Here is a 25,265-nt window from a genome sequence, read left to right as displayed (position 1 = left end):
GGCTTGTGTTTCTCTCGGTGTTCAGCACTGGGGAAGCTGCTGGTGAGAGTGAGGTGCTGTTGCTGCTTCCTAGTGAGATACAGCACAACTGCATCAAGGATGCAGCTGAAGAGTATAAGACAAAGGAACTGAATAAAAGAGTGGGAATCACTGATCTAACTTTTTTAGAAGACGTCACAAGTGGTGCAAACACAACACGAAGTCAATTATGGCAGGTCAACGCATGAATGGCCAACCAAGTTAAAATTATATGATTGCTTCTGGTAAAGAATTCAAACCTTCACTTTTACAGTTAATGCGCTTACAGAGGAAGTATCTTATTAGTAGTTTTGATTTTGCAGATACGTGCCCAGAGAAAATATGGAAATATCAGTAATCCCATTGAATAAGACATTATATGTCATTTTGGGCAGGTCACCACCTGTGTTTAAGCTGTATATTTGCGCTGTTGTGTGCTTTACAACTGAAATCTAATGAGAAAGGCCTACAAAGATTGTATCTTTTAGTGCATCCTTCATATCAAAGTAACAAGGTTGCTAGTGATTTTGACCCAAGCTGGGATTGCTGTTGTTTAGCTTTGTTATTAGTAGCCAAGTTCTAGTAATTTTATTACTTGTCCAATATTTTATGATCAAACCATAGTCTAAATTAGCACCTTACCATGAAGAAAGATGTACATACCCTTTTAAACTGTGTTGTCTGATAACTGGTAAATCTTATGGGTGGTGAATTTGGGGTGGGATGGGGGAAGGGGGAGCAAACAAATCTGGGCTCAGTAAAAGGCAAAAAGCATTATTCCAGCTTTACATTACATGCTTTGGAACACATTAGTTTTAATTGAGCCCAGGAAGCAAAACTTTTACATTTATTCCCTTTAACATCTTGAAATCTCTCAGAACTGGAGGTAACCGTGCGTAGTACACAGCTTTGGGGCAAGGACCATGCCTTCTGCTGTCATGATCTGACTGAGCAGCAGAAACTGCAGGCTGAAAATTGGATAGGAAGGGAAGAAGGAACTCATTTTCATGTAATTACCTTAGCTTTTCTTCTGGGTGTTTCCTGCTAAGCTCAGTAAAGGAAGAATGTCTGCAAACTGAGTTGGAGCAGTTGCAGATTGGTTTAATTAAAAACCTGAAATACTTAGCCATCATCAGCAAGATTCAGCCTGAACTGACTACAGTTAGCAAAAATCAGTCTTTGATCAGAACAGTTTTTACATAGAAATGGAATGAAATAATACAGAATACCGTCAAATAATTATTTAAGGTAATATCTGACCTAAATAGATGGTCTATAGTGCCAGCTTCACTACGGTAAGGAGTTACACAGCCTAACATGTAATACCTAGTCTAGGATTATGTCGTTTGTGCGCTGGCAAGCATAAGGCAGCCTGTAGAGTGCTAAGAAAGAGTAAGGTAGGCAAGGGCTGTCTGGGAGAGTCTCTGTGCCGTTTCTCAAGCGCCTGGCGGTGGTTGGTTATCTGCCTTCATGCTGCGCGGTTCTGGAGTTTCCAATGGGACCGTGTGTGTCTCTCTTTGCTCTTCTTAATACAGTCCACAGTGGACCTTCCTCCTCGCTGCTCTCCTCGGAGCTGGAAATCCCGGTGCCTATTTCTGTGCCTGTTGAAGGTCTTTCATAAGGGTCACTGTGACATAAGACTTTCTCTTCTTGGCATTCTTGCCTGTGTGGAAACTTAAGGCTTTCATTGAAGAAGGCAGAAGCCATGCACTCAGCTGCTGTCTTAGCGCAAGCACATAGTAGTTTCTCACACATGCTCCAACCAATACCTTAAAAAGAAGTTTTAGAATTAATGTGTGAAAGCAGTTGCAATTAGTCAACGTATGATTTGCCATGGAGAGATGAGCTTTTGAAAATAAAATTTTCAAATCTGCCTTGAATTTTAGTCTCCAAATTCACCTTTAGTCATCTAAATAGAAGCCTGCCGCCAAGGGGCTGGGCAGCTGACAGTCTGACTGGCTTTAGTTGAATTTGTGAATGTAAAGACACCGACAGCTGACTTCTGTCTCCAAGCATAAAATGTATGAATGTAGTTTTCTCTAGCCTGACCTGGTCACATGGTATAATAACCTTTATCTCAACTAGGAAAAAAGCTTGGGTTTATAGTAAACATAGCTAACATTCTGTAAGCCAGATTTTTCTTTCTATGGTCTATACTCGGCTCTAGAAGCTCACAGGCATGGTGGCATTCAGTCTGTAATGCTTTGATACGCTGTCGCCAGGACACGAAAAATTTCCTCTAATACAAACTTACATTTTGGCTTATGATCAAAGCATACAACTTCAGATCTTGAACTGCTTTCTGCATGACATCCAAGCTTCTTAATTTGTTCCATACAACAGTGATGAGAGAAGCAGCAGCTAAAATAAATACCAGATGTAAATGAAAATTACTTACTCTTCCTGCATCACAGAGTACTTGCAATTATTTTATCTCTATTTTCAATGCCCATTAAAACTGAGAAATTTTAGTTTTCCTAAACTTTTTTTTTTTTAGTTTTCCTATCATGGAAAAATCTTTTTCATAAAGAAGAAGAAAACCAACCCAAATCATTCCTACTTTCCTCCTATACCTGTTCCTACTTTCACTGCCTCCTTCCTAATTCTTTTGGTCTCCCACCCTTAACAACACTGTAGGTTTTTAGGGTTTGGGTTTGTTGTTTGTTTTTTTTTTCATCTGAAGACATATAATTACAATTGTGACTGTGACCTAATCTGCTGTGAGAAGCGTCTTCAAGTGTTTAAATATTGTTGGCTGAAAATGTGAAAATTGTGTGAGAGCCTGAGCCTTGACTAGCCTTCATCTAGTCTGTCATACTCAAGCAGTCTTACTTGTGTGCAAGTGTAGGAAAATGGTGTGTGCTGTATGTCAGTGCTGTCCTTAGACCTGATGTGGCCCCAACTACTATGAACTTCCACACAGGGAGAGATTTTTCGTTGTAAATATGATGCTCTCAGAGGAGATTTCTTTGCTTTGGTTGAATTCTCTGCATTACTCCAGAATTCTTCCTCTTTGTCACCCATGCCATGCTGTGACACTCAGCCACGGCAGGGCTCTTGGCTGCAGCTTGGGCCGTGCTTCACTCCAGCCCTACTTTGTTCTAAAGGACAGTGCGGCACGGGTGTGTGTTAACTCTTGCTTCATAAATCACTTTCCAAACCACCTCTTAGCCAAGTTTCACGGCAACCCTTATATCCTCATGTCTTTTGACATACTCTTCCTTCCGCTCTACCTACCTCCCATCATTCTCATTTCTTATTTTGAGTTAGTAAGTCCTCTCCATATCATTGATGCAATAACAGAATGTGTCTTGGTGACAATGGAGTATTTCAAGTTTGTAAGTGGAGATTTCCCCCACCCCCCCCCCCCACCCCCCCCGAATGCAGTCTGCCTACTGGTACGTAGCTACATAAGGCCCAACAAAAAGTATTCTGATCCTTGTTGCTCCACAGGCACCCCAATAATACCCACAGTTAATGACAGATCATAGAAGAGCCCCCACCTGTCCAGTGCATCAGCAGGATAACCTCTTCCTTCTTGGCCACAGTAGCAACCATAAGACTCAAATTCCTCTGGGCATCGCTCAGTCAAACAGAACAGCATTTCTCCTAGCTGGGGCAGCTCCCTCTTCACTCTGCCATTTCCTCTCTCTTGCAGAAAGGTTAATCGCTCACATACTATAAAGCAAAAAATGTTATTTGACACATCATGTTTCCACTGTTTGGGAGCTCTCTTGTGATGATAGAATTATTTTCAGAGCTATCAGAAACTTTTAAAGACAACATTTTACTATTTGTAAATTATTGTTCCAGTCCATGAACTGTGGCTCTTAGAATGCTACTGAGCAAGACAGCAGAAGGGGGAAAATATTTAAAGGGGAGAGAGATCCCTATGAAGATATAAATTACAAGCCAAATTGGATTGCAATGAGAGTACTTTGCAATCCTTTCTAATCCTTCATAGTTACATTTTCCTTCTAAAATATTCAAACCTAGCTCACTATTCAGTAGCTTCTGTCCTGGAGAATTCAGAAAATAGACTCCTAACTTCTTGTGCTTGCATAGTGATAGCTGGGCTATGACTTTGTAGTGCTGGAGGAAACAATAAACTTATTTTTTTAAAAAATTGAAATATAGTTCAATTTGAGCTGTGATGCCCCCAGCCCAAATGCAGGAGTGATCTGTTGTGATGGTTGCTGTGCTTAACGAGGTTTTGACATCTCCTTGTCCCAACCCTAATGCCTCTGTGGCTTCCTTGAGAGCAAACTGTGTTCCATATTAAGAAAAAAAGAAGTCAGGGAGTCATCTTTTGGGACTTTACCAAGGAAAGGACCTGAAGGGGCTAATGATTGGATAGTAGGAGAGAGAAGGAGGGCTGCTGTTCCCTGTGCATCCTCCTTGCCCCCATAAGTAATCCATCTTCTTTTTTGCATCCCTAGACTGACTCTCCCTGTTTCTTCCAAGGACAACCCTGGATTACTTCCCTGAGTAGGAAATTCTGCCCATGTGCCTGCTTGGATCTTTGCCTACTCAGTTCACTAAGAACGAACCCCAGGTTCATGCACTGATAGGCGCTTTCCAAAAGCTGGTATTTTACGATGAGATTTTCCAGTTTGATGAAAGGCTGGGTTGATTCTTCATGTCTGCTCTTTTCCAGTTCTGGGATTGCTTCTCTCCATTGGGAAGCCTAACAAGATGGATAGGACAGTCCATGAGTGTGGATTTACAGCAGTGACAGGTCTGAAATGTCTTGGGATCCCTGTGAACTCTGAGCAGGAGTTGGAACAAAATCAGAAATGGTGAGAAAAAAGCCAACTCCAGCAAGAATTTGGCAAGAGGTCTGTGAGGAGCAGGGGAAGTTCCTGTTACTGCTTCTGCTGCTTGTAAAATAAAGTTAACTCAAATACATGATTAAATTGCTGCCTAAAAACAAAAGCAAGGGGAAACATTCACTGAGCTCATTTTAGACCCTGCACTGAATGAAAAATTTATGTACAAGCTAATCATAAATAGTTTCTGTAAGTGTTAATGATAGCACATTGGTGGAAGGTATTGAACTGTTGGAAGCTTTTGCAGGTGACTGCATCTCCTGCTGTTATTATAAATACCAATACACATGGGCTTGTCTAACTCGTTTAGAATAACTATAATCTCTATATTTAATATACACCTACATTTTAATACATAGGTAGCTGAACATTCCGTGAGATATAACTGTGAAAAAAATATTTCATTTACCTTTTCCTGCAGGTTCATCAGGTCCCCTGTCAGACAGTACCAGTTCTGGAGCTATTCCAGAAGAAGCTGTGCTCTGGCCAGCCATGGCAGGGCTTGTCTCTGGAGAGGACATATGCATAGATTAGACTTGCAAAGGTAGAATAAACTCTCATTTCACTAACGTGCCCAAAAGTGCATGTTCTGAACCATAATCAGTTGGCAGTCTTCTAACATTTGTTTAATTCATAGTTGGCAGACTGTTCATTAATGGTTAAGCTTTCCTGGTCAGTGTTTGACAGTGGACTGCCATTTCCAGTGCACTCAGCGTTGTGCACCCTATATTCTATGTAATCTATCCAGATTTAGGGAGAAAATATTGTTATTCTGCATATCTATGAGAAATGCTGAGTTCTCAGATAGCTGTGAACAGGAGTAGGGGATTGCTGTAAATTAGATTCAGTCTTTACTTGCCTTTTTCTTTTGTCCCTGCAGATGTGCCTGCAGGAATCTTCTCGGTGGGGACAATTTTGACTTGCATTGAGTTAATATCTCCTGAGAATGAGGCTGGGGAGGTGGTTATCTCTTCCGCTGGGACCACAGCTTCCATAAATCCATCCTCTTCTGAATAAGCAGGAAGAGGAAAGCAGAAGAAGACATGACAAATAAACAGCAAGATTTTCATTTTAGATAGCTGGTCAGAGCAATATCCTCAGGCAGAACTTGTGTGAATTGATGGTCATAGAGAAAAAACATTCAAGATGAGAACTGGAAAAGCAAAGAGTATTCACATCTCTTGCCTTTCAGATGAAAAGACACTGGTTAAATAGGACCAGTTTAACTGCTGATTATTTTTTTCAATTTTATATGTTGCATACTGAGGTAAAGAGCTGTGCCAGTTGCTGAAAATAATATGGCCACACTGAGAGATGAAGCACAGGTGAGATGTTATGAGATGTCATTTTGTGAGTAAAGGGCTTAAAAAAGGTGTCAGTTCACATGAGAGTACCAAAACTGAGAGCAGCATTGGTGAAGGCAGAAAATGATTTGATGGATGCAGAGCTGGGCAGCTGAAGGATTTACTATCTTGTAACCACAAGGAAATATCAAGGGGAAAATAAGTTGAGGTTGAATAGAAGCATAACTTTAAGGAGACTCTTTATCCCAAAAATTAAGTGGGTATTTGTTTTTAGATTATCTGAAGCTTTATTGTTGAGCAGGAACGTTTTGTTTAATTAGGGCATTACTTAACATCATCCTTCTTTTTTAGCCTTTTTTTATATAAGCTAACTTGTAAAAGAAAACACATCAAATGGAAATCAAATGATTTCATTTTTTTCCTAAATGTCAATATGAAGAACGTGGCATTTCACAAACAAAAAATTTTGAAAATACTAGGGAGCACGTGTTTCCACATGTTCAAAGCCTTTCCTTTTGAGTTCCTTGTCTGAATCTATTAGATGGATTAAACTCCCAATTCATTAAATTTGTCCCTCTGATGTTCTGGCTTTAGTATGTCTTGAAAATAACCTGCCATAGGATAAGAGAATAGACTAAAAAATGGAAGTACTGCTAAGAATGCAATGAAGCCCATGAAAGGCTGCAGAAAGGGATCAATAGCAACACGCTAGTTTTAATAGCTCAGCAAGGTGCGCATTTTATGCCACTTTGCTTGACAGCGATGTGTTGAAATGAAAGTGATTCCTGCTAGCTGTAGAAAATAAAACTGGAGTTTGGGAAATTCTGCGCTTAGCTGAGAACAGATATTACAAATAATCTTCCTGGAGCCATGCAGATCTGCAACACAACACACAGATTTTCTGATCCATTCAGCTTAACAGAGGAGAACAAAAAACTTGGTAATTTTGACCAATGCTTGGTACAGCAGTGCCAAACATCTGTGTTAGGGCTGGAGACAGGGATACTGTTCAGACAGTGTGATCAGAGTCAAAAAATGACTGCTTTCTACTCTCCATATTCAGCGTTCCTTGATGTTTTTTCTGGTGTATTTCAGTCTACCTGAACAATTCTTTCTACGTAAAAGAGGCTGCTGAAAACTTCCAGGTCTACCAAGGTGCTCCACTTCTAGCTGTAGCTACTGGTATGGCTGTGCTCAAAGCACTAACAAGTGCAAAAGCTGGAATAGGTTTTAGAGTGGGAAAGAATTCTGTGAAATTCTATACAATAAAGGAGGCAGCAAAATCAAAGTGAAGCCTTCTGGCAGCAAAGGCTATGAATGTAATTTAAAGGACCAACTATTATATCAGAAAACCTTACATGAAGATATTTTCACAAATACCTGGATGCGGAGTGCAAATGAGTGGCTGGAGGCCGTGAACAGCTAATCCTTCTCAGTCTGGTTTTCTTGGTTGTGTATCTGCTCTCTGACCTGATCTAAATTTGATTCTCTGGCAGCCCTGTTGTCACCACGCATGGAATTTTAACTGTGATGCTTTTAGATGAAATATTGCTGTGTCAACACAAAAGGAAAGCTGAGAGTCACTGACCTTTTATCAAGAGGACGGAGGGAGCAGGAGCTGTACCTCTGCGGTCCCTTGTGGTAACTGTACAAAAACCAGAGGCATCATGGTAGTGACCTACCAGCTGTATTTCTGCAAGGCATTTCTGGAGTGACTTTAACTGAAGACATCACAAGGCTTAAATAAATATCATGATTTGACTTGTTTTATAAGGAGGGTAACTGGGAGAAATGGAGCAGTTTGCTGAAGGATGTGCAGGTCAGTCAGAAGAACTAGAATTAATCTCCAGAAATCCTGTGCTGCAAATTTTTGGCTGTGACACCACAGTACTTCATAAACCAAAATCAGTTTTCATCTGGAGTTGAGAGTGCCTGATTCATCAACAAAAATATGATCAGTCTCTTACCTCTGGCTTTGGAAGCCCCCAGGACCATCTCACTGGGCTCAAAAGAAATCACTGATGAAGACAGAAAATAGAAACTCGGAAATTAAGTTGCCAGCACAGACTCTTATGAAAAGTTAAGCTGCTGAGAAGAACTTTTTCAGCAAAGCAGGAAGACCCAGGCATTTAATGTATATTTTTTTTCTCAGCAGTTCACTGATTGTTGTAGACAAAGTGATCCTGATATTCTCATTGCTGTGTTCAAATAATGCGCTTTACGCTAACAAAGCAGCAGCATAATTGTGACTGAAGTGGCAAACTCAATATTAAATCCATCTGACAGACAAATACACTGAAGAGGATTAGGTCCAGAATCCCACTATTGCCCACGGAAGGGTGCCACATTTCTCCTGAACACCTTGTGCTTGCATTGGAAGTCAAGTATGGATGAGCAGCTACAAGGCCAAATACTTCCCTAACCTCTAACATACTTCTTTGCATGACAAAATGATATTCATTTGTCAGCTACATTTTTGTAAATTATAAACAGCCATCAAATTATGAAAAAAATTGTCTCTGCATCTTTTTGGGTGTTGTTAGGATCTTGTGATGTGAAGAAGAATGTCTTTGCCTTTGAATGAGCTTCTGAGTAGCACTTAGCTTTGGTTTAATGCAGTTTCCACAGCTGTCAATGGCGAAGCTCCTTTGGGCTAAAATGGGGAAACAACTAGTTAAATGGTAAGGGTTTCTCCAAATGTCTCCTTCAAAGTCTGACTAGCTGTGTTATCTGTGGTATGTTGTCAGCTTTCTAAAATTTCTAATACAGATTTTTATCCCTTGGCAATATTTTGAGACTTATGATGAACCATGCACAAGTAATCGTTTTTTCAGGAAGCAGAAGATGCTACAGATGTGCAAGTACAGGTGCACTCACTCCTTCAGGCATTCTCAGTTTAGTGTTACCAAGCCTCCCAGAAGCAGCCAGAAAAACATGAACGAATATTGGAGCTGTTGTTAGGCAAGAACAAGAAACAGCTGGTAAAAGACCTCCTTAGTAATACAGGAGAGGTATGAAGAAACAGCCAGCACTTAACTTGGCATAAAGCCTTTTCAGGTAGGTACCCTTGTGCCCATAGCACATTTTTAAATTTTTTTCAAAAAACTGTTAAAGTCTGAATCTTTGTTTCCTAAAAAAAAAAAAAAAAGAAAGAAAAACATCCATATGATTTTTCATTATTCCAGATTCCCACTTACGGCAATGGCTCAATTTGAGAAACACAGAGGAGGACACTACAGCTTGAAACCAGGTTCTTGATGTCTCAAAAAGTGCAACTTTCTACCTCTCTCCACTCCCACAAAATGACTCCCATGTTTCTCCGAGTTGGGTGGTGGCTTGGTTGCACCCATCCCATCATCCCATGCACATTGCTTGTGTGCTTGGCAGACATGGGGTCTCCGTACGTGACACAATGGCTTTGCTTGTCATGGGGCCACATTACAAGGGTGCATTGGCTGCATTGGACAACGGGTGGTCCAAGACTGGTCCCCTTCTCTATTTCACTACTGTATGACTTGGCCTTCACTTACTATGTGTGCCCTCCCAGAGCCACCCAGGGCCTTGGATGACTTTTGTCCATGGCCTCATGTCTTGTGCCCACCACGCATGTAGGAAGAGAATAGTTTTCTTATCCCACAGCGATGTGATTTTACAAGCATTCTTCCTGAACAAGATAACCATTGATTGTAGCAGGACAAAAATGAAGCTTGTCAGAAGAACCACTTGGTCTCATGGTTTAGGAACTCACTGAAGAGGCACCAGAATGAGAGGGACTTCAACCTGGACCTCTGCTTCGCAAGTGAATAAACCACCACACTGCTGGCTTTTTTTGCAATAAACCGTGCTCAATCTTTCCTTATGCTACTGCTTGATCTTGTATAATTAAACATCTCTTTAAAGACAAGAACTATGCAATTGGCTATGGGCCCAGTGGCTGGCACCCACACAGGACACCTCTGCCAAACAGCTCACCTGCTGCAACCTGTGTTCCCAGGGGAAAAAAGGCCTGGGTTTTGTTGTAGAGTGCTCTTTCTCAGCCCTTGGGAAACTTACTGGTTAAGCACATTACATGCACAAATTGAAAAATTGCACCTTCTCATTCAGTCTTGAATTTCATCACCAAACCATTCTATCTACTTTTGTATCAGCCCTTTTAGAAGGGCAGAAGGAAAGCAAACAGCTTGTTCTTCTATTTTACTCTTTCAGCTTTTGGGAACTGAAACCAGTGCTTCTTGCACTGTAACTTGCAAACCTTCTTCCACGGATGCAGTTGCAGCTTGTGTTTCGTCAGTCCCATGATGAAGGAACTCTGCAAAAATACAAACATTCCTACTGCAGAGAGTTATGGCTTAGAATGCTCATTAGACTGGATCTTGGTGTAACATGACCAGAGTCATGAGAATGGAACTTACTTCTAAATAGGATTATTATTGTGCTTTTTATGCTGTTATTACATGACATAAATACAGAAAGAGCAAACCTAATTATTGATAATTACGGCAGCAGTATTAAAGCCTTAATATGCAAAAGGTATAAAAGCCTATAAAGCCTTAGTATATTTATTCACTACTGATACTAAATTCTGCTCAGCAACATACAGTACAATAAACCAAAAATCCCTCAGTCTCTATCACAAAGAGTTTCAACCTAAACAAGAGAAATTGGCTAGCAATCAGCATTCTTTAAATCCCCATTTCAGCAGGTACTTAAATGCATGGCCTATAGTGAAAGGATCAATATAAGAATTAAAATTTTAGCAAAAAACTTAGATGTTTAAATCCAGGTACTTGGCTAGGAATCTTGTTGAAGCACGGCCTTAAATGTGCATGCAAATAGAAAAGGATCCATCTGAAAATATTTTTAATTTGCTTTTAGTGTGTTTCTCTTTATAGTATTTCTAAATGAGATTCAATGTTCTCTTCTGAATTCCTTCTCAGACAGAGGAGTTATTTGGCTGAAATTTTCCCATGCACCCGAGTAACTGCTTGTCACAAAAATGGTGCTTTGATTTATTAGGCTTTTTTTCTCTTCCTTTAATATTTTGACATCTTGCTAAAACATCTTTGCTTCTCAGAAAGGAATTCATAGCTTCTGAAATACTCAGGTTATTTTTCTGTGTATAAACTGGTCTCAATTTAATACACTCCAGTCAAAGAATTACAGAGATAAGGACATACCCTCCATATGAAGTGTCGTCAGCTCTCTCTTGCTGGTTGTTTCTGAAAAAAAGAAAGCTCTCTCATAGACTGAAGGGCAGGAAAGGGGTTTGTCACTCTTTAATCTGAATAGTAAAAATCAGGAGTTCATTGAATTTATTCCTATTAAAGCAAAGATTTAGGGAAATACATCTCAATTTCATTCAATCTTTTCTCTGTAATAAAGAATCTACCAAAATCTTTTTCCTAGAAATTTGTCAGAGTTATTATTTCTTTTTCAAAGTCTCAGCTGGACAGAACAGCTACACAGGAAGATAATAACATGAGTGAACACTAGATAAAAATGTTTCATTCAAAGGATTTTTTTTCCCATTAATACAATCAGGAGCCTAAAATTAGCAGAGGTATTCAGCGAGCTAAAATTGAATCTACCTTTATCAGCAGTGGTAAAACCTGCATGATTTTCCTGTTAGCACCTAACAATTTCCCCTTTCTTTGTGATGCGTTGGAACTGCCATACTTTATATTAGAGCCATCTGATCCCAGTTAGAGATTACTGGCTTACATTAAACAATTTTCTGGCTTTGGTGCAAACTTTCCCTGGCATTTTCTTCTCCCTTGACCTGTTCACAAGGGGATGCATGCATCCGGCACATGGTATAGATGTGTATATCTGTCCTTAGCACTGGGATGTGTGAATACAAGCCAAAGGATTAGAAAAACTAGCATTGCTTTTTCACGTGTCTCAGCTTGGGAGTTCAAAGGTCCTCCCGCTGCCATGCTCTGATTGCAATCCATATGAATTAAGTTTTTAATCCAGCCCTGTTCCCACAGGACAGGTATTCAGCCTTGCAAGGCTGTAATTTCAGCTACAGAGCAGAGATCAGTGTATGACAATGGAGATAAATACCCCCTTCAGCTTCAGAGAGGATTTCTCCTTCCAAGATGGAAACCGAGTAACAGAGCGGAGTAGGTCTATTTTTGCTTTTCCAGTTAGTGTTTGCATGATTGAAGTGAGGATTTGAGCTAGCAATATTTTGGCAGTTTGACATTGCTGCTAGTGACCTCCGTGGGGTCACTAATCCTCCCAAGGATCACCCATTCAGTCAGGTTGGCAGAAGCCTCACAAGGTTGGCAGCAGCTTCCCGCAATTATTATTTTTTTTTTTAATTCATATCTAACAGGAATTTCCCTGTTGCAGCCTGTGCACCTCCAGGAAGAGTCTGGCTCCATCTTCTCTACAAACCCCACTAGGTAGCGAGGACAGGAAAAACATCTCCCCTGAGCCACCTCCTCTTTCATCATGTGCTCCAGCCCCCTCACCAGCTCAGTAACCTCTCCTGGACTTGCTCCAGGACAGCAATTAGTCTACCTTCTTCTTCTCGCTTGGTATTCACTTGAGTAGCTGTAAATGGAAAGGACACATGAAACTGAGAACAGGACAGACTGCCAGATTTATTGCAGGAAAGCACCCAGCTGCTGCTTCATTCTTGTTGGGTCTAATTTGATGCCAGTGGAAAAACTGGCAGGAGGAGGCAGTCAATGTGATCCTTATTATTACCTGTAACCAGAGACGGACAGAAAGAGACGTCCAGCCCATTCAAGGAAGAGTTAATATGCGCATTCACAAAGCATTCAATGGCATCTTTGTCACAGTTGCAGAGAAACTGTTCACAGGGATCCCCAGACTCTGGAAAGAAAACAAAAATCCAAACAAGGTACTACTGAAAAATCTTTTCTGTGTCCTGCTTCTTCATCTCTGCAAGAACTGTGTCTATAATCATCAGTGCAAACCTATTGATACTGTGCTGCTTCATGTTAAACACAGTCAAGTTTCATAGTCCAATCCAGTTTCTGAAACGCCAACCTGGCATGGCTGGTGATAGACTTCTTGCTTGTGTTGTTTTTTCTACAGAGTATCGAGGACTACAGAGCAGTACTTGGCTACCTCTAGTTTTTCCATGGAAAACTTAATCTAGCTGGTACCAGCTTTGACATTTCACAGACTTCATTAAAACATGTCTAAAAAACTCCAAACCTCATGAAATCACAGTCCACTACCCAAGCCTTTCATGCAAGCTGTGATTTCCTTCTTATAAAGGATATGAAACAGTTTCCCAGGAAATACCATCTTACCATTTCAAAAGCTTCTACCTTCCAGAGTTTCAAAAAGCATTGACTTTCCATAGCTGTCATACTCATGTTTTGTATTTTTAATGGGGACTATTCTCCCCCTGCCCCCCCCTTTCTTTGCTTTGAACAAAATGTTATCTGATTATAGAAAGAGCTAAAAAAGTACTATTCACGTTTAATGCTCTTGGATCTTTATACATTGGCCTAAATAGCAAAAATGTTTTTAATTTGAAACAAGAAAGGGAAATTGTTTAAGCAACAATCTGAGTCAAACTGAAAAGGTATTAGTTTTGGGATTCTGCTCCTCTTTGCTAGTATCCCATAATCATGTTCTATCATACAGTCTGAAAGCCAATACTTGCAGAAAAATTCTATTAAAAATGATTAGGCATCAAAAAGCCCCACTCCACACTTGCCAGGACTGTACCAGTATTGCCTGGAGTAGCTCCTGTTACAACAGCATGGCCCCTGCCCTCTTTGGTTGTAGCTGAGGAGTGTACACAACACTGTGAACAAAGAATTTGATCCCTCAAAGTATACAAAAATCAGGCCTTCGAGCTTCAGAAGGGAACTTTTCGCAGTGTGTCCCCAGCATCTGCTGCATTTCTGATGCGTAGAGACACCTCAAGTGATGCTTCATGGTCCTGCAGTCAGTGAAACCTCAGCAAGAGGCTGCCTGTTACAGGAGCCCTGGTGAGTTTCTAATTATTTGAATTCAGTTTTCCTGCCTAGTTGAGTGTTGATGCCTCTGTGTATTCTTGTCACAGCACCCTCCAAACTATCAAGCTGCAACAAGGTCTTTTTACCATCTCATACCAGCACACTCCTCATAGAGTGCCTCCACCACTTTCTCCTTGTCTTACCTCACCCAGGGGGTGTGTGTTCTCTCTCTCTTCCTCGGCTGCTCTCCCTTCATTGGCTCTCAACCCCTTCACTTAACCAGCCACACCTGCACCTTATCTATATCGGCCAACCCACCGCCCCTGAAGCCAGCCCACAGTTGTATATTATCAATGCTAATTAACCCAGCTTCATTCCTCTACATATTCCTATTTCCATTCACCCCTAAGCAGAACACTTAATCCCTTAAAAATCCATAGATGGAGATAGTTTCTGCTTAATTTACATATGGCTTTTGGTAGATAGACCAGAATGAACGTCTTAGTCATGGTGAGGCTCCAATATTAAGCTCTTGTGATAGGTTAGTCTTACCACAGGTCAGGTTTTCAGTAGAGCAACTGACAGCATCTGTAGAAATCTTTGATGGGTCCCATGTGCACTCCATCTCCATTGCTTCCTCATAGCATTTGCGGTGCTGGAAGCAGCATCTTAATGAAATAACACAGAGTTCACCAATTCAGTTTCAGTTCAAGATCAGGCTGCAATGCTTTCAACTTGCTCTTACACAAGAATGCCAAAGATGCCAAAGGAGAAAAAGGGGTCCTCATTGAGGTCCCTTGACACAAAAAAGGCTGAATACTGCTTTTCCCTGAGTCAGTCTAGTGGGATAAGTACAGCTGGATGCAAAACTTGGTGGTGGGAGCAGGTCTGCGTGCTGTGGGAGACTGCACATCCATGTCTGTCCTGCGGTGGTACCTGAGTTCTAACAAGGACTCTACAGGCAGTTTAAATGAGAAATCCACTACCACTGCCCAAATATCCACCCACAGCACTGTCAGCTTGCTGCCAAAAAGTCCCCCTCAGCTCTGCTCTAGAGGCCTCAGATCTAGTCCTGCCACCAGCTTTCTCACTGCAGATTTGGGGAACTACACAGAACCTGGCAGTCATGGAGGGTTAATGTCTCTGCAATGCCTTGTGAATCCCTGTGTCTCACTGAGACCATATAAATACAGGCAGAGTTACCCTCTGTTTCTTGTACTTTCTCTTCTATGCAACAATCAGAATAAAAATGCACCATTTAGCCATGGGAAGGGGGTACAAACTATTTTTCTCTCACTGGGGTAAAGCATTTTTCTCCTACCACCACACAACAAAGTCTGTTAGAAGCCTTGCGTTTTCCTACACCCCAGCTGTCATGCAAACCTCCAATGCCTGCATGACCACTTTAGCTGTGAATAGCAATGGAAAGTCAACTGAAACAATAAGCTCTTCATCAATATTCTCTTCTCTTCAGCTCTTCTTGAACAGACAAGTCATCTGCTTCTGTATTATAGGAGCATCTCTGTGCACTGACATCAGCTATAAATGAAACGCCGGTAAAATACTCAATCATCATTTACCTCATATAAAATTGTTATATAGCTTAAGCAGGCACTTGCTGTTAGATTTAGACTGAAATATCCTCATTTCAAAGAAATGGACTCAGAACATGGGTCTGTTATTGAATTGCCATTGGTCTTGACCTTGCTGAATGCAGAGACAATGTTAACGCTCAAAGCCAGCACCTGCTGCCAGGAAGATGACGATGTAAGGAGTTAACTTTAGTTAAGTGCATGTGGCATTTTGTTAAAGACGTGGTGAATGTGTTATCACACACCACCCATGGCCCTGCATATGCTCGGAACCCACCGGCAGACAGAAGCACTCCTGCGCTGATCAGAGCAGGGAGCAAACACCTGCCCCTTGCAGGCTCCCTTCTAGGCTACACATTCACTTTTCTCACTTCCTATATTTAGGAAGCATTTAATATTTAATCACTTACTATATTAATAAGTAATTATTACACCTTTGAATTTGTCCTCACAACCAGGGAAGCAATCCAAGTCCTAACCATGATCAGACTTTTGACTTTGGTGAAAGGCATCAGCGATGAGGTTTGCTCAGGTTGCCAGCAGCGGATCAGAGCTCATGAATAGCGTCATCCCAGCCAATGAAGTTTCAGAGTCCAATTTCCTGCACGCCAGTGTCTCTGCTGCTTGTTAGCGGCTTTTCTCCCTGCTGTGACCTGGTCTAGGAGACTGCAGGAGTGCATTGAACACAAGCGAGCGTGCATGGCATTCAGCAGAGAGGCCCTGAAGGTTCCTCCCCACCACAGATGCTACTGCGCCTTGTTTCAGAGGCGAGGCTTAAGTTTGTAATCTGCATCAGGAACAGGGTTTTAAACACACAGCTGATGAAACATGTCAAGACCCATTCCTGTCTCTGCCTGAGGTCTAGTGAGGTGTCAGCACCTGAAAGCTCCTCTAACTGCATAATTGGTCTGATACAAACTCCCTGCAGTTCTTCTTTGTTTAGAGCATCACAATTGCATCAACACTTACTGCAACAGTTAACCTGAAAATTTACTTGCCTTCCCTGCGTGAGCAGGGATTGTAAGGCATAGATTGTTCTCTGGGCATGCTTCTCTTTCCCCATGGACTATGGAGGTAGACTAGGCTCCTAATGTAAATATGACACTTAGCTACTGTGGGAAAAGGTCGGGCTTATGGGCACAAACATTTTCCAGTGCCTTAAAAACCTACAGTGTGATGCTCAGCCCTTTTTTTTAATGGAAGAGACATGGCAGTGACAAAATCCAAGGTTTAAAAAACTAATTTCTAAGAAATAAAGTTCACAAAACAATTGCAATGCTGTGGGAACTGTGTCTGAGAAAGACACGTAGCAGCCACCTGTTTGGGGACTTTCTTGAACCAAGGGCATATCTGTGTCAGTGGCAAAACAATAATCAGTCTCCATTTACTCCAAACTGCAGTGAGGTTGCCATGCTGCTAAGGAAATATCACCGCAGGGCTGCTAACCAATTTGTAAACACAAACTGATTCTGTGGACGTTTCTCAGGAAAAAAACTGCTGATAGACCCTTCTGCTGTTTCTGTATTTATGCTGCTCTGCATTAAAATGAAGCTGAGTGAAGCAAAAGCCCAGGTGCTCAGCTTTTTGGGTATCAATCCATTGAACTGACTTGAGCTCTCGTTTTAGCACGTCACCAGGATTGTTCAGAAAACCTTTCATAAGAAGTCTCATGGCTTTTTTTCCGGTAGCAGGGTTAGATCTTCATTTTCCCAACCCATGCTGCAAAGTGGATGGATTAATTTCCATTTAGCTATAGGCATTAGCCCTTTTTGAGCCATTGCTGTCTTCACTCAGGGAATTGATACATTGCTGGAAAAACTTTTTTTTTTTTTCTGTTTAGACATGATGGATCTTGATTCTCTTTGAATTTCTTTTCACATCTCCTGCTGGCATAAGTGAACAACCATTTGATTGTCCTGGTCTGAGGTTACTTTTTTTCTCACTAGCCTAGTCAGGGTCTGGGGCAGTATCCCTCCAAAGCACAGAATGGAGTTTGGATGGTTTTGCTCCTGGTGCATGGTACTAGGAGAAGCCATTGAGCTACAGTGATCTCTGTGCCTGGATGCTCCAGTGTCTTACAACCTCAACGTGTACACAGGTAATCTACTGAACCTCCTAACTGCCACTTGAAGTCATACTTCGCTGTAACCTGATTATATTGATGCTTAACCTCCCTCATATGCCAACGCTTTCATTATAATCCACTATGAGCTTACATTGCTGGTGTATTACACAGGTTCCAATACCACCACTTTGATAAGACTGTAAACCCACTAAACTGCTCTCCCAGCCACCTTATTAAAAGGTCCTCCAGTTTTAGGAACCGATTTAAGTGCAAGACACAATTCCCCAGTACAACAAAATTACATTTTGTTCACAAAGGTCTGTTCCGAATTTAGAGGCCCCTGGGTAAATGTATGTCAAGGACATGGATATAGTGTTTATTTACTCTGTTGCATTAGTGGCCACTCTTTGCAACCAGTTTAAACCAGCTGCACCACCAGATTTGCACTGGTGGAATTACATGCAGGTGTGGGGTACTCTGCTTTTATCTGTAGGCTGGGAATATTTCTCTGCATCAAAGTGTGGGAAAATAAAGAGACAGTCTGAACTAGGAGAAAAAAAAGAAGCACGTGGATCATTACATGTTGTAGATTATAACCACCTCGACTTCATCTGTTTCCAAGCCATGCTGTAAGGCAACTGGTATGGGGTGTTGGCCCAGCAAAAAGATAGTGCTCACCAGCAGGTAGGAATAACACAGGGCAGGGCTGAAGTTATCTTTTGTAGGTCATATCAGCTATTGAGGTTGCAAGTGAGGGATCACTAGATTCAATAGGGCAGGACGGTGTGGGACTTACCCTCTGAATAAATCTGATTTTTTACAATTGTTGTTAAATCGTTTAGGCAAGTGTTATGCTTCAGGTATCAGAGCACGAGGGCACTGACAGTCAGGGACATCTGGATAAGACTTACTCGTCAACTTCATCCACAGGGAGCCCTTCCATCTCAAACCGGCAAGAGCAACCATAGTCTTCAAAATCCCTGGGACAAAAGCCAGTAACACACTTCATTTTGTTCACAAAGTTGAGCAGGGCAGGGAAGTTAGTGAAGATGGACTGTAACCACGTGAAGTGAGAACCCAGGCAGTCTGGAAAGAGAACAGCCATTAAAAAATTCACGGTAAATAGGGGTGAGCCAGGAGTGGGTCACACATGGGTGACACTGACGTCAACACAGAGCCTGAACAAGGCAGTAACACAGGGATGCTGAGCAATCCTTGACACTCAGCAGTATTTAGTATGATAATATTCTCTGGGGAAATCTACAGCCTCAAAAATCCCTGTTTGTTTTCCGTGTATATAAAAGGAAACTCCATGGGATTTCTGTTTGGTGCTCACGTGCAGCTGGAACACATACTTACCAAAAAACAATGCAACACTTCCCACATTTTGAAAGACTCCATTGAAGAATGTGGCATTGTCTAAATAAAAAAATAAACAAACCACATTTCTTTTAAAAAAAATACACGACAAGAACTGACCCCAGACTGCCCCTGAGATAAGAGTTACTAGCTATTTGCTAACAGCACACTTCCCTGCAATGCTTCTGGAGTACAAGTGATTCCCCACTGCCATGCAATACTGTGGAAAGTAAAGCTTAAACCATTCTTACTCGAAATTCTTTCAGGTGCGTTAAGAAGCTCTGGCAGGAACGCTGGTGGCTCCAATTCTTGCCCACCTACCTCAGCAAACAAATTTGAGGAGAAAAGATGTTTAAACAGATAAATAAATAAAAGCAACGAACCAACAACATATACTTCATTGTGACATGTACTCTGCAGGCATTTTGAATACCACCCTACACGAGCAAGCTGACTTATTAAAGCCATGAAATACTCCATCTGCACACAGAAAAACCCAGAAGCGTACTGGTAAGTCACATTGACTTCAGCTTAAAAATCAGTCCTCTGTTAAACCGAGGTATTGCTAGTGAGGATGTGCTAACCCTTGTACTCCTGTGCTCTTCTGAACAGTAGCACTTACTGGGATGTATCAGTAGAATTCTATAAAATTGTTTTAGTTGCCCGATACTTTCATTGTCCAGAACGTTTCTACTCTGTAACCCTGTGCTCTTATTTGAAGCAGGTTATTTGAAGTCAAGAGGTTTGAGTTTTCTGATTCCTTATTGCCTGTTGCCTTATTGCCTCTCTTCCTATCACTATTTCTTCCTTAACTTAATTATCTACTTTTCCTTGTGAGGATGCTGTTGTATATTTTCTAGACATTTATCTTTTTACTGTTTGCCATTACCTGAATTAGGGTGAAACCTAATACTTATTTTCTCCCTTCCCATTTATATTTCTCCTTGTTCTTATCTTCTGCATGATTTTAAAAGAGATTTTAGAAATTTGGATTTATTTATATTTCATCTTTCTCTTTTTCTTTTTTTTTTAAAGGTCATAAGTCAAGGGCATTTATGAGCTCAAGCATCTAGAAATAACTCAGAATAACTGGCATTAGGAAAGCTGTCCATTTTCTCTGAATCTGAAAAGAATTCAGAATCTGAATCTGAAAGATTGTGGGAAAGAGTTGACAATTATCTTGCTATTCTGTTGCATTTTCCTGCAATAAATGTAGGTGTAAGAGAGTAAAGCAGAGTAGTGGGTTCTTTTGATACAAGGCTTAACTCTCTGTTTAGCAAAGGGTTAGGAAAGAATAGAACTTTTTTAGATTGTAAATAAGTGCCTTCTCAGGATGTCTACAACTTTTCTGTAGTGAACAAGATGATCATGGTAACAGTCATAAGCCTCCAGCAATTAATTTCTCAACTTTAGGGGCAGAATATGGATATGAGATTGAAGGAGGCAAGGAGAGGTGCTTCCTCTGAAGTTATTCTTTCCCTGAAAGTCTTGCTTACAACAAAAATCTTTCAGATGAACAGCAATCAGTCAGAAGTGTCCTTCATCGCAGCAAGGTCTGAAGGGAACTGACTGTTTTCCACAAACCAGAAAAGGTCTCCCAATAAATGCTGGCCTTTTCACAGAACTGAAACAAGTCTGTTGAAAGCTTGATGGCCACGAGGAATTAAGATTCAAGCAAAATCATGGTGTACCTTGCAAAATTAACAGCACTGCATGCTATGCATTCAATCACATCCTTGCTAAAGAAAAACTGCCCCTTATTTTCTGGCTTAACACCTATATCTGCTCTGCAATGACAAACATCTCTCCCCCAAGGCATGTTCTATCATCAAGTGCATCTAGAGCCAGATTTTGACAGGCTGCATAACACCATGGCTCAAACACAGTGTCTGTTGATGAATAGCCCTTGATCATTTAGACTTTTCAGCAAAATTTTGGAAAACATGAAAATCCCATTGAGTTGAAATGACACTGAGGAGCGTACTGATGAAGCCACGTTACAGAACTGCTGGAAGTTGTGATTGCTCCAGCATCCTTCAGTTGCTCTTAGTTCTTCTCAGAAAATTTAATTTGCACACACCCAATTAATACATAAATGTTTGAAGCTCCCATGGAGAAAAATCTCTCCCACAGGGTCAGCAGCTTGGTAAACCTTTGGCTCTTACAATCCTTTCATTACAAAGAACTGTATTTCTAATTGTCACTGAGTCAAGATCAATGAACCACTGTTTGCTAACAAGATCACTTAATTTTGTTTAAATTGGGGGGCAGGAACAAAGAGACAATGCTTTCTGGATGAATTATTCTCTGTTCTTTTGCTACCATGTCTTTTGGGGCTATTGGTCCTACATCATTCCCTGTAGAGCCAGTGAAAATTGCACTACAAAAATCAGTCCTTTAAACCTCAGAAGCCCCTGGGGAGGTCAGCTTCTCTCGCCTTTCTCTGAAACCTGCTAAATGACTTGGCATATGTCCTGAGGAGACTTGTGTGATACATCTGCTCTTGGGCTTTCCAGTAGTATGCCTTATCCGCAGAATGTCTTTCAACATTCAGATACATGTAAAAATGTTTCTGGACTGTGTCTGTGATGCTGCCACTCCGACAACACTTTTCTGAAGTGTTATTTCAAAAAAGCCCATTAAAAAACCATCAGTGCACCTCCAGTTATTTTGGTTTTGTTGTTTGTTTTTTGTGGGGTTTTTTTTTTTTGGCAACTGCGGCTAATTAAAATGCCATAACATAGGGCATGAACACAGTTACAGTCTTCAGGGAGTGGAAACCTTGATTGTGCAGGGAAAATCCAGGGTGCAGCAAACCCTACCTATTTGATTTATTCAAGGTAAATCACATTAGCTCCTCACAGAGATGCTAGTTCATGCACGGATATTTGCTTCAGCCAAAGCAGAGATCAGCAGAATAGATCCCACAAAAATATTAATCAATAATTCTCTCCAAGCCTAAAAATGGTAACATTTTAAATCTTTGTGCTCAGATTGTGCATAGCTGGGGGAAAAGCATATGAAACTGTGGCACAGGCTTTGGAGGTTTGAGAGGAAATATCCTTCAAATGTTATGTCAGAAAAATTTCTGAGTGTGCAGATACTTCTGAGTGCACCAGATATTATCAATATATACAATCCTCTTTACACCTGGGGACTAAATACCCCTTTATTTTTTTTAAATAAACAGTGTAGTTATTTTGGTATTCTCTGTCACTGCAGTGGGAAGTGCTTATGTTCTTGCTAATTTCTATTCGTATAGTAGGAGTCTTCAGGTTCAGCTTCATCAATGTATTTTAGCCCATGTGTTTTGTGTTAGACCTGCTGCTGTACCAACTCCTAATGCACACGCCACCTTAGAAGAGAGGCAACTGGTGAAGTTGAAGTAGGTCAGCGCAGAGTTTTGTCTATGCCAAGATGCTCAGCTTCCTTTTTCCTTGGGAAATAACCCCATGGAGGGACCAGAAACGGTGTTAGACTTTCAGGCGTCTTTACCTGCACACTGCTACTCTTAATGACATTCTTACATGGTGCAAGGACTGAAGAAATTTGGAATGTTTGCCTATGCCTGTCGCTGGAAGCTCATTCGCTCGCTATAATAGTATCTAAGGAGTTATATGAAAATAACTCCAAGACTATTAGTAAAATTTGAAGGAGGAGCATTAGCTGAACATGAGTTATGTTTCAGGATGCACTGAACGGCTTGGAAAATTTAGACAATACACTTCTATTTAACGAGTAGAATCTCTTTCCATGTAACTTGTAACTATTTTAGAGTCCAAAGGACTTAAATAATGACCAAATGCTGGCAGAAGGGAAGTCACAATTTTTTGGTAATATTTTTAAGCCCACTAAATGTTTCTTGTTTCACTACAAGTCCTGATAAAAATATAAGTACTCCACAGATAAACTTATGTAAATCCATTTGGGCATTGAATAACTAGGTTTGAGGGGACAGAAAGCACGCTTCTAAATGATTGTTTCCAAATGCACATACTTAAAGTATTATTTAGGTATAAATGTCAAATAATCATAAAAATATATTGCCACTTACCACTGTGTAACACCATCGACATAGACACCAGCAGGAATAGAATCATTTTTTATTTAATCCAGAGAAAAGAAAAAGTCACACAGCAGACCGGTATGCCTGGTGAATTAAGTGAAATATTAGGCAGAATGTTATCTCTTGAATCTGGGAATGGGGAGACATCAGCTTAGAAAATCACCCTTTTGTAGCCTGGCCATATTTCTCCTTGATGCAATTCAGTTTTTACCCTTATCATACTAAATGCACATATTAAAGCAATGATGAACCTTATTAATCCTTCAGATTTTACCAATGATGTTCTCTATAAACCTGACAAATAATTGTTTTGGTATTGCTTTAGGTGAGTCAACAGGCTCTGCCGAAATACCATAGACAGGGAAAGTCCATTTTGCAATAAAATGGTGTACTTGAAGTTTCTTTTCTTTTGCAAACAATTTTCACATCTTACTTGATTTAACAGGATGTTTAAACAATTCTTCACATTATGTTTAAATGCAGATATTGTGAAACACTCTGTAAATGAAAAGACATTCTGGGATTACTTCTATTGAACCCAGTTAATCTGCAGTCCATTATATAATTTGCTTCACATCACAAAGATATCTCCCATTTTGTAGTTGACCATTTAATCTGTGTTGAGACTGATCTAATGTATCATATATTTACACTATGTTGTTTGATGATCTTCAGGTTCTGGGTGTGCTTGTCCTTACAGAAACGTGTGCACAGAATTCTGAAGCAAAAAGCCTTACACTAGCATGCATTAAATGAGACAATAGACTGGTTTTGAACTACAGTCATTGATTACCCTAAATTAAGAATGATTTTCTAAGTAAGTCAGGCAGGGAATTTTTTACAGCCAAATAAATGAACATTTATTCATCAGTTTTCAAATACGTATCTACTGCATCATCTACTACTGCGATTATCTGCTCCCCTAAGGTCAAATATTGCACTCATTTCTACTAATAGATCTTGTAATATTTCACCAGGAAGTGAGGTTATAAATCTAACAGCTCTAAATATTTATAGTCTATCACAAATCTCTTACCTAAACTTCAGTCTACAACTCCCCAGTCCCAAATAGCTGATTCTGCATTGTCTTCTTCCTGATGCCCGTTTTACAGAGTACATCTAGAAAGGCTTACCTTGAGGAATATTACTCGAAAGCAGTTGGATGGAGGACAAATGGACTTCAACAAAGTCAGTACTAAGCGATTTATACCCACCTGGATATAGACCTCACCCATGTGATCACTTCCTTTATCAATCCCACTTCAACATTTATTAATTAATTCTTCCATGAGATTCCTGAGAGTTATTATGCCCACAGTGTATCTTAGTAATATAGCTCCAGCCATGTAAAGGATCTATACTGAGAAGTCTGTTCTGCAGGTGCATTCACCATATAGTAACTTCCCCTAATACTCTTGGCTGTAATTAAACAACAACCATCTCATTGTTATTAATCACTCACAAAATCTCTGGGGCATGTGAATATGGCTTTAATAGCTTAGCAAGAGGTAGTGTTCAGTGATGAATGATGAGTGAAAATGTATACAGCTTTGAACACTGGCATTCCTCAGGGTTGAGTATCCTGCTCTCATCTATCCACGGCGGCTCTGATCCAAGCTGACTGAAATCCAGGGCAAGGCTGAGTCACTGAGCTTTGGGAAGGCTTCTCCCCATCACTTCTGCCAGGGGCAGACACAGCTACCCTTCAGAGATGCCATCAACAAAAGGCAAACCGTCCACTGAGTTTTAACACGGAGAAGTGAGAAATCTGACAAGTTGGGAATTGTAAAAGTATGTGAACAAAAGGCTTGCCTCCTCCAAGGCCCTGGGAGCTGCACGGTCTTCAGAAAGGCCCTTGATGCTGTCTCCCATAAGATCCTCATAAAGAAGCTGTTGGTAAATGGGCTGGATGAGCCCAGTGAGGAGGGTTGAAAAGTGGCTGAGTGACAGGGCCCAGAGGGTGGTGGTCATGGTACAAAGCCTAGTTGGAGGCCAGTGACTAGCGGTGTACACCAGCGGTCAGTACTGGGTCCAGTCTTGCCTAACATCTTCCTTAATGAGCTGGATGCTGGGGCACAGTGTA

The 25,265-nt window shown here is 40.8% G+C and overlaps 1 protein-coding gene across 6 annotated transcripts; it reads right to left on the bottom strand.

Annotated features, from left to right (window-relative positions):
* Positions 1 to 1,098: 1,098 nt before the first annotated feature.
* On the bottom strand, positions 1,099 to 24,616 carry OC90 (otoconin 90). Of its 6 annotated transcripts, none has more exons than XM_037381727.1 (16): positions 24,397 to 24,616; positions 23,171 to 23,266; positions 19,368 to 19,433; positions 19,117 to 19,176; positions 18,669 to 18,843; positions 14,653 to 14,768; positions 12,869 to 12,997; positions 11,329 to 11,370; positions 10,404 to 10,460; positions 8,119 to 8,169; positions 7,740 to 7,796; positions 5,707 to 5,856; positions 5,257 to 5,355; positions 3,522 to 3,696; positions 2,273 to 2,379; positions 1,099 to 1,787 (listed from the first exon to the last, which is right to left on the bottom strand). In XM_037381727.1, exons 2-16 carry the CDS (start codon positions 23,214 to 23,216, stop codon positions 1,477 to 1,479), a joined length of 1,641 nt encoding a protein of 546 aa, XP_037237624.1. In that variant the 5' UTR covers positions 23,217 to 23,266; positions 24,397 to 24,616; the 3' UTR covers positions 1,099 to 1,476. The 6 variants fall into 6 exon arrangements, with proteins under 6 accessions (XP_037237624.1, XP_037237623.1, XP_037237625.1 ...); XM_037381726.1 differs by lacking the exon at positions 24,397 to 24,616 and adding an exon at positions 24,316 to 24,388; XM_037381728.1 differs by lacking the exons at positions 7,740 to 7,796; positions 24,397 to 24,616 and adding an exon at positions 24,316 to 24,388.
* Positions 24,617 to 25,265: the final 649 nt, after the last annotated feature.

This window comes from Falco rusticolus, chromosome 3, assembly GCF_015220075.1.
Source record: "Falco rusticolus isolate bFalRus1 chromosome 3, bFalRus1.pri, whole genome shotgun sequence".
NCBI lineage: Eukaryota > Metazoa > Chordata > Aves > Falconiformes > Falconidae > Falco > Falco rusticolus.
The sequence above is the reverse complement of the archived record's forward strand: the minus strand, read 5'-3'. Positions and strand labels throughout refer to the sequence as shown.

What these genes read in the sequence shown, in the direction of transcription:
- OC90 (XM_037381727.1), bottom strand. Translation starts at nt 23,216, where the DNA reads ATGATTCTATTCCTGCTGGTGTCTATGTCGATGGTGTTACACAGTG. An exon ending in CGCACCTGAAAGAATTTCGA is followed by an intron (nt 19,177 to 19,367) that starts GTAAGAATGGTT and finishes TTTTTTATTTAG; the next exon opens with ACAATGCCACATTCTTCAAT. An exon ending in CTTTGATCATAAGCCAAAAT is followed by an intron (nt 1,788 to 2,272) that starts GTAAGTTTGTAT and finishes CTTCTTTTTAAG; the next exon opens with GTATTGGTTGGAGCATGTGT.